This window comes from Crocodylus porosus, unplaced genomic scaffold, assembly GCF_001723895.1.
Source record: "Crocodylus porosus isolate Cpor-Errol unplaced genomic scaffold, CroPor_comp1, whole genome shotgun sequence".
NCBI lineage: Eukaryota > Metazoa > Chordata > Crocodylia > Crocodylidae > Crocodylus > Crocodylus porosus.
The window spans coordinates 258,083-267,437 of NW_017728899.1; the positions used below are offsets into that span (position 1 = coordinate 258,083).

Here is a 9,355-nt window from a genome sequence, read left to right on the forward strand (position 1 = left end):
TCCGGTGCTCTTTCCTGCCAAGGCAGGGGGTCGGACTAGATGATCTACCTAGGTCCTTTCCGACTCTAGCTACTATGAAACTATGAAACATCAGGGATTTAATAACCAAAAAAGCCATTGGTTTATATTCACAGACATAGGTCACATTTTGGACCCTCTCTAGAACTTACCTGAATTCCCCGTCCAGGCTTTGAAGTGTTCTACAACAACTTCTTCTAATTTCTTTAATTTGGGATGACTGTAGATGAATTTTCTTTTATTTTCAGGTCCTGCAAACCAAGTGCAGTGTTTAAACAAGAAAAAAAAGGTTCTTATTCACTGTGTTATCAGTCATAGATAAAAGCTCTGTGTACTATGTCTTCTCCCATTCACATTTCTCCCCTCCACATCTGAGATATAGTCATTCCCAGCATTCTCATTCCAATCATCATAGCCATCTAACATCTATACCCAAGCAAACTCATTACTGATGCAGATGCTTGTCAAAGCCAGGTTTTACTTCTTTTGGGGTCAAATCAACAAACCAGCGAACAATATTTTAAACAGTAAATTCTAATTCCAATTCAAAGGTTCAGAGACAGAAAAATGTGAAATGAAGGCAGATGGAACTGCTAAAATAGAACAAACAAAATCCTAACTTTACCCCGAAATGGAAAACTAAGCAAAACAGCACTTTAAATAATTGTGATGGTATTTTACAGTATCTATGGATCATCCAGAACTGAACAGTACATTGTTTCACTGTATTAGTTTTCATGGGAAAAAATAGCTTTCAGGAAAAAATGAATGTAATAAAGCAGATGTGCTGATTTTAAAAAAGTAAACAATGACCTGTTCTGCAATTGTAGAGACTTCCATTTGCTGAAGTCAGAGCTGTGTTTGCAAACATGTTCTCAAGTTGCTGATACAGATTCATAAAGTCCTCGTTCCGGCTAAGTTCATTCCTTGTACGCACCTTGTCTTTTTAAACAGATGAAAAACAAATACATTCACTCCAGAGACTGAATATAGAAAAAACATGATTTTTGGCATGCAGACTTCATTGGAAAGTAACAGCTCCTTAACTGAAGTATGAAACCAAGTTTCAGAAACAGCTAAGATTAAGATAAGATTGCCTACCAAACATTAATCTCTGTTGTAACGTGCTCTCCAAAATTTAAACATAACTAACTCTTGTTAAACTGAAAAATATTACTAACAAAGGAGTCCTAACTTCAGCTAGTCTGCCTTAAGAAATTATCCATTGTCTGAAGATGCTTTCAGCGTTCATTCAAGGGAAACTATTTAACAAAAACTCTATACTCTAGTAGCTAAACGAGAAAATCCTCAGTATTGTTTCATAAAAATACTGAAAAAGGAGGTTTAGCCTACTTATACTAGCAGCCGAACTGTTATTGTGCCAAATGGCCTCCACACAAATCTCCTGAACCAAAAGAATCAGAGGGAACATGTAAATAAAATTTCTAAGTCCTGCTCAAGAAAAAGGCATCTGTACAGGACACTGAATCTTATCTAAACACGACACAGACCTGCAGAAAGTGAGCATTCTCCTTGGTAGCAAAGGGACATAGTCAGGATTTAACATCATATAGCACATGTAATTGGACTGAAATCTGAGACCCTTGTGCCACTGGATGAAAACAATTTAAAGACTCTTTCCCTTCCGCAGGCAAACAAGGCTTTGGTCCTGATCACACAAAAAGCTTTGCCACATGAACTAATAGCTTTCAAATCCAGAAACCTGATGTGAAGCTTTTGCTTGCTAGAGGCGCCACAAACTGTGAAAAAAGGCTAGAGAATAAGGAAAATGTCACAGCCCAGCATCCAAAAATATCCCCATACATAGAGGAGGAAGAAGGGAACTCCCTTATTACCTTCTCCTTCCACATTAAATGGTCAGATACAGAAGCTGCTCAAGTTAAGGATGACTACACCTTTGTTAACCAATTTTTGGGAGGCCACAGATGTAGCCAAAATAAATTCTGCCCCCAGTTACACTGTTAAGTAGCCTGCCTGCAGACAAATACATTTAGATGCAGACAATAAAAGAATGCCCTGATATCTAACACGGGGACATCAAAATAGTGGATATTCCCTCCTCCCTTTTTTATCGGGTCAGGGGGTGTTTGATCCCCCAGAGCGCTATTATAAAGATGGATTTTTCACGGGTAGCAACTGTCATCTGCTCTTTATCCTAGGAGTGACACCAATGATTTCAAACAATGGACTGTCACTGTCCTCATGACCAAGTACGGGTAGATTTAACAACGCAAGAACACTTTGGAGGCATACGAGCTGACAGAAAATGCCAGCTGGACCCAAACAGAAGACAGGCAAAGAAAGGGTGGTGCAGTAGTTAAAGTATTAGGCCTTGGACTTGGGGTACAGGTCCTTGGTCCATCACAAAACACAGTGTTCAACCCCAGCGAGTCACTTAGGCCCAGGCCCACATAAATACTTACCTTGAATTTAGGTGCCTCTGTCCACGAATTTGACCCACATCACTAGAAGTTAAGTTTTCACCAGGAAAATCCCTGAGCACCTTAAGTTCTGTTACTGCCACCCAAAAGTGCTGCCATCTTGGCAGAGCCCAGTAGCCCAGGGCCTCCCTCACACCAAAGCCCATTCAGGTTCTCCAACTAGCAGGGCGCACTGATTTAAATTGTCACGTGCAAAGCCTTCATTTAAATAACTGATTTACAATCACCTTTGTGGTGTGTACTTCAGTTATTTTTCTAAAACAAAAGTGCAGTCTCATTGGCTGACAAACATTACATTTACCGCTAACTACAGACTTTACACTAGATGTGGTACCTCTTTTGGGCTGCGTGCTGCCACCCAGTTCTTCCATAGTAGCCAAGTGTTTAAAGATTTACCCAGGAAGCATGAGATCTGAGTTAAATGCCCTCCTTAACATCAAGCCCTTCAAACCCACATATCCTGCCTTCCCGGGGAGTGACACAAGCACCAGGCTAATGATGTGCCCATGTGCACAGAGACAGGAGGTCCATGGGGTCAGTGTTAGAAAACAAGAGAGCAGGATGCTGATGGGGGCATTCCCCTGGAAAGGGGGAGACTTGAGGTAAGGTGCAGAAACAATGTTGGGTACAGGGTACTCATCTCTGAGGGGGAGACCAGGATTCTGGTTCAAGTTTGCTCCTGCTGCTTATTTGGGACTGCATCTTTCCCACCTTCCTCTGACCTAGTCATACATATGTGCACATATTTGCTTTCCTCATTAGACTACTTTTTTGTCTACCAATTATTCTGAAAGGCTAAGTGGATATTTTCAGGCTATTTTCATCCAAACACAAGCAGCAATGAAAATGCAACACATTGGTTGGAAATATAATTGGTAAATCATCCTAGTTAGTTCTAAAACTGGGTAGTAAACATGACACTAAGTTAAATGGGAACACAAACTGGGAAACAAAGAGAAATACATCTGTGAAGATACTTCACCTTTTGATCCATCCATAATTCCACAGAGAAACATATATAATGACCGTGTGCCCATTTGTCGCAATAACTCATAACCATGATACAAAGTAATGCAAAGAGCAAAATCTCCTTCAATTGTGCCTGGCTGTATCCCCTGAGAAATAAAAAACACACTAGATTAAAAGGGTCAATGAGCAGCTAGAATCATATTGCAATCTTTTGTGCCAAGAACCAGATTAAACTTCCTAAAAACGAAACTGTGGAAGGAAACAGTGCTCAACAGGTGATCTGTTTATTAGAAACCTCAGAAACTAATAAGTTTTTAGTGATCAATAAAGGTAACTTTTTCCTCTAAGAGTCATACAGGAATTATGGTAAAGTATCCAACTGGGAACATTCAGTAAAAAATATTTTCAAAATTTATGATACTGCATTAGTTAACCTTTGGGAAACGTTAACCATTTTGCCTCATCTACAGCCCAGCATCTGGGACTTATTTGTTGTACTGTTTGGTAAACTTAGCAGTATGCAAGATTTCCTTCACATCTACCCTAGCTACAAATCTCAACTTTAGAAAGTTATCTGATTACTGTAAACTGACTTCTGTTGTTCCTTTTAAGACACCCAAAAATATTCAGATACAAGCTATTACTTACAAGTTTGGGTAGAACCATAAATGAACTGTACTTCTTAGTGTAACTTACCTCTTCCTGGGTAATACTTTAAACAAAGGCCAAAGAACCCGTGATCACTAAAAGCCCCATGACAATTTACAGAAAGTAGGGGCATCTGTTCCATTTTGAGGTCTATATATAAATTGAGCAGTTACATCCTTTTCAATTTTTTATACAGTCAACAAGATAAACTATTCTTCACTCCCCCCGCCCTTAAAAAAAAAAAAACTGTGGTAGTTGCAACAGTTGAGAAACAAGTTAGCACATTTATCCTAGACCTGCATTTCAATGACGATTTCTAGGTATAGTTTGTAAAATAGTAAGAACCTTTGGTTTGGGAGTTTTATTTACCACAGGGCAATGAACTCAGTCAACATAATTATAATAAAAAATAACTTTTACCATATTTCGTGATGGCAGTTTTTTCCTGAATTGGTTTCTTGCTAGAATTATCTGGTATTTTGTAAGACTGGGAATAGCACACTGTGCCAAAACCTTAATTCTAATCAAGCGGTCAGCAAATGTTTCTAATACCTGCAGGAAAAAACAAAAAGCATGTGAAATTTTAAAGATGAGAAATATTATTCCATTACAAAACCACCATTTGTTTGTGTATGAGTACATTAGCTTAATGAACAGCCATCTGCCCAGGTAACAGATAAAAATAGATTGTGATTGACCTTCTTATGCTGACAGTTTTGTAAGATAGGATTCTCTTTGCAATAGAAATTATTTGGTGATTAGATTAGTTTCAGAATAATAAATAGGGTTACAGGCGGGCATTTGTTGTTTTGCCAAATGCCCACCTGCAACCCTATTAAATCCAACTACAACGTTCCCCATTACCAGTTTAAGTTTCTTATAAGGGTCTTCTGGGCAGAGCTACTCATTATGTATACCTCTGTTCCACTTCAGCAGAATAAGGGAAGTGACATGGACTAATTCATTTAAATCCCGCTTTTCTTTGCCAAGGGAGTCAGGGCTCCCCCCCCCCACACACACTTTGCTGTGTACAAGCTTTAAATTAATGGAGTAAATCAGATTTTCTCTAAGCATGTGACTTCCAGATGGCGATCTCACTTGGCAACTACTATTAAAAACAACATAGCACTCTACATCATCATCACACAGTTTCTTTATAGATGCCTTAGCCTTAATTTGACAAGAGCCCAATATCTTGTGTACAATGTTCATAATATTTACCATCAGTTCAGCTAACCTGCTGTTGAAAGTTCACAGGGTCTGTATTACTGTAGCTCCTTCTCCTACTTACAAGCTTCCTGTAGGGTCATAATAGCCAAAGCTGGGAAAGAAATATTAATCGTAACTTAAACTCCTCTGCAGAGATTTTCCAACTCCAGCTGCAAGTCCCAAGGTATCATCAACAGGAAGTGCAGTTTGAAAGAGTAAAGAAAGACTGTGTATTGTCTTGCATACCGCATGCCCATAATAAGCAGCCCACCTTGCTTTTGGAAGGCAGAAGGTAGAAATTAAATTAGAAAGTTGGATGCAGAAAAAAAGAGGTCTCCACAGTTTTGGTCAAGAGTGCTATATGAAGCAGCTCACTCACTGACTCAGTTAGCTCGCTGGCTGCCTAAGGCAAAAACTGTCATGTTATATAGTTTTAAAAGTGTTATATAGCAAATTAACAGAGACTGTGTGAGCTGGGTCAAACCTACTGTTTGCTGGCCCAGAGAGAAGCAGCAGCCATTGCAGCATAGCATCTCCATACGTCTATTCCAGAGAAGAAAATCAGCTTCCCCACTTAAGACATGCACCCCAATTTTGGAAAGCTTCTGGGGTGCCTATACTCATGCTCAGGGTTGGGGATGAGTGTTTTAATTAGAGCAGCTCCTGGAGAGCCACTCGAATTGAAACACTGCAGTGTCACATGCATTAAGCCCCTGTGTGTTTAAAAAGGGCCGCAGGATACTTTAACTAAAGCTCATTCGAGGAGCTTTCGTTAAAGCACCCCAGTGGCCTTTTTAAACCCACAGGGACTTACACGCATGACACTGCAGCAATGCTAGAGTTCTCAAATTACAATGTGGAGCAGAACTGATTCATCGGGTCTGCTCCAACGCATTCTAATTCCAATGCATCGGAGCATGTGTATAGGCACCCCTGACTTTTTGGGAAAAGCGTATATATGGGATGCGAGCAAATACATTCAGTTGGAGTTTCATCAGAGGAATAAATCTCTGTAGGCTTTGTTGGGCAGACCTCAAAGTGTTAAATCAGGAAATCCTCCTGAAGATGGTAAAGGTTGTAGGATTATTTCTGGATGTAACAGCTGGAAACAACAAACTTGTCTGAAGACTGGTTATTTAACTGCTTGCTACCAAGTTCCATGCAGTTAATTTTTTTTTTTTTTTTTTTAAAACAGCAGAAGTAAATCTAAAAATTTTCATTTAATAGCTTGTCTGTAAAGCAGTCAGTCTAGATAACATTTATTTTGGAGCAAGGAATGATTGGCTGGTTTGAGGAACTAATCACTTAAGATTAACTGTACCCTCTTTAAAAATATATATACACACACTCATTAGGTAGGCAGGCTGTCTATTTCCCAATTGTCCTTAGTTACCCTTTTCAACACATTTAAGATCATTCTGTTTCAAAATGGCTGACTTAAATAGCATGCAGCTTGCAAACGGGGTTTTAGTAGTGTGTTACATGAAGGCAGTAAATACTTCTCAATTAGAATGACCATGTCTCTCCTCCTCATCATGTTTCCAACTAATCAACCCGCAAGTTCCCACAGAAATACTTGCTACTAATCCTCTTGTACTTAACACCTTGCACTACTGACCTTGTACTTTTATCCTAGTCCTATTTTTCCGTCCTTTATTTCAGTCCTCAAGTCATACAGTTCTTTTTTGCATAACAACCTGATCCTCCTGTGTGCAGGATGCTTCCTAGTTTTGTATCTAGCTCATGCCGAGGCTAAGCTTTGTCACCAGCACATTTCATCAGTAAGCTTCCACTCTCTGCATTAATGGTACTATTTATTAAACAAGATTGGTGCCAAGACTAATCTGTAAGGAATGCCACTCACAGCCTGCCAGTCTGATGTCTCTCCTTTCAGTACTACCCCTTGCCTTCTCCCTTTCAGCCAGTTGTTTACCCATCCTAAAATCTCTTTATTAGTCAGCAATCAGCTTCTTTTCTTCTGCTAATTGTATGCCTGCTTCCCCTGGGAATCTCTCTCACCCCCTTTCCTCTACTGCTCTTCACTATGCTGTGCCTGGCTCCCTGTGATCAGAGACGCCAGGAAGACTTGTCTAACTTTACACTAGATCCACAGTTGCTCCAATAAAAGATCTCCCCGACAACAGAAATCCTTGCCTCTTAATAACCCCCACCACCTTTGCTAGCTGGCAAGGCTTGAGGCTGGGCTGAAACTTTCTTTTGTTAACTCCAGCCTTTGTGTTGTCCTCACGCTGAATCACCAGCAGTTCCTTCCCACCCCTTCCCAGAAACAGGGGCTGGGCAGGGCAGAGCAGGGATCAGCAGCCTGGGCACTCCAGCTTGCCACGACACTTATGGAAAAGCAGCAGCCTCCTGGCCAGGGGAAGCTGCAAGCAGGGGAAGAGGGCAGGAGCTGGGCACCTAGGAGATTGGGGGAAGGTGGCATCCCCCAGTTCATCCAGCACCTCGGGTCGTTCCCAGCATGCCAGGCCCCATCTCTAACCCTCCAGTTCAACTCCGCCCCATCGGAGGCGGGGAAGCCCTTTGGAATAAGCCCAGGATGCATGTAAGCAAGGGCAAGGCAGGGGCTCCATAAAACAGCAGCAGGAGCACAGCACAAGGCAGCCAGGATGCAGCAGCAGCAGGGGGAGGAGGCGGGCGGCTGTCAGCTGAGCGGTGTGGTGAGTGAGCTAGGGCCCCCGGCGCTGCTCACACTGGAAGACCTGGAGAGGCTAGATGAGGAGGGTGACAGCTCTAGCACCGCCGACGGCCCCGAGAATGACATGGAGCAGGACCGGCTGCTCCACTACTGGCAGAGCGTGGGCAGGGGGCACCGTGTGGATGTGCCCCACGGTAAGAGCCGGGGCGCGGGGTAGCAGCTGGGGGCTGAGCCAGGCCGGTGACTGGGGCTGGGGGAGGCTGCCACTAGCCTCGGGTCAGATCTGAGCCATCCAGGGCCCCTGGGAGAGCTGCAGCCAGAAGTCTGAGCCCCAGCAGTACCCCCATGGGGAAAAGGCTCTGGCATAGGGGTGCCAGGAACGCGAGCTGTCCCTAAGATGGGCGGATTCTGTTAAGAGTCTCAGCAACTGAGCCCGTCCCTAGGAGTCTCTTTTAAAGGTGCCCCCCCTCCAGAGAGGCTTAATCCTCACAAAGAACAGCAGAGGCAGGCACAAAACCAAGGAAGACCAAGTTCAGCAAACCAGAAAAGGCCAAACTGTTGACTCTGCCCAAACGCAGAAGATCTGACAGGTTTATTTTAATGTTTTCCACTTACTTTTCACTTGATTCAAGAACGTAAGAGCTGCCATATACAGGTCAGTTCATAAGTATGTCTTGCCCTGTATCCTGTACGACGCAGAGGGAGAGGGCGGCTGGATGCTGAAAAGGACCTGGGTCTGAGCAGGGATTTTTCTTCCACCATTCCCCTCTCCCTCGCAGCCTTTACTGTTTAAAATTCTGATTCAGAGGCCGTGCCCCTCACCCACCTGCTCAATAGCTACCAATGCCCCTTTCCTCCAACAATGTGTCCAACCCTTTTTGAATCCAGCTAAACTGCCAGCTTCCACCTCATCTGGTGGCAATAAGTTCCACATTTGGATGCTATGCTAGGTGAAAAAGGACAGCCTTTTGTTAGTTTTAAACTTTCTAACAACTAGCTTCATTTTGTGACCCCTAGTTCTTATGTTGCGAGAGAGTAAATAATAAATCCCTCTTGACGTTCTTCACCATTTAGTAGCCTCTTGAAGGCTCAGATCGAGCGAAAACATTTACTCTTCAATTCTTTACACACTTTTCATGTCCCCCCATGGCCATCAGCCAATGTCCTAAAATACTGGAATCTGAAATGTGCAGTTTTTAGTAAGAGTGACCCACTGTTTGGAATAAAATATAGAAGGGACATTTTTGCCATAAAGTTTAGAAATTAGACCTTTTCACAATAAGGCTTAGTTAACATAGCCCAGCGTCATAGCCCAGCCCCTGGCACGGATCTTTGAAAACTCCTGGCGCTCTGGTGTAGCGCCCGAAGACTGGAAGAAGGCCAATGTGGTGCC

The 9,355-nt window shown here is 42.5% G+C and overlaps 2 protein-coding genes across 2 annotated transcripts in view; one reads left to right on the forward strand and one right to left on the reverse strand.

Annotated features, from left to right (window-relative positions):
• The window catches only part of FANCM (Fanconi anemia complementation group M), a 90,860-nt gene that overhangs the window by 47,248 nt on the left and 34,257 nt on the right, over positions 1 to 9,355 (reverse strand). The window contains exons 5-8 of the mRNA XM_019556595.1: positions 4,518 to 4,649; positions 3,463 to 3,595; positions 832 to 960; positions 171 to 269 (exon numbers count right to left, since the gene is read on the reverse strand). Coding sequence (XP_019412140.1) covers positions 171 to 269; positions 832 to 960; positions 3,463 to 3,595; positions 4,518 to 4,649 — 493 coding nt within the window. The remainder of the gene's footprint in view (positions 1 to 170; positions 270 to 831; positions 961 to 3,462; positions 3,596 to 4,517; positions 4,650 to 9,355) is intronic.
• LOC109324580 (heme-binding protein 2-like) overlaps positions 7,697 to 9,355 on the forward strand; it is a 23,694-nt gene continuing 22,035 nt past the window's right edge. The window contains exon 1 of the mRNA XM_019556602.1: positions 7,697 to 8,156. Coding sequence (XP_019412147.1) covers positions 7,934 to 8,156 — 223 coding nt within the window. The 5' untranslated portion in view covers positions 7,697 to 7,933. The remainder of the gene's footprint in view (positions 8,157 to 9,355) is intronic.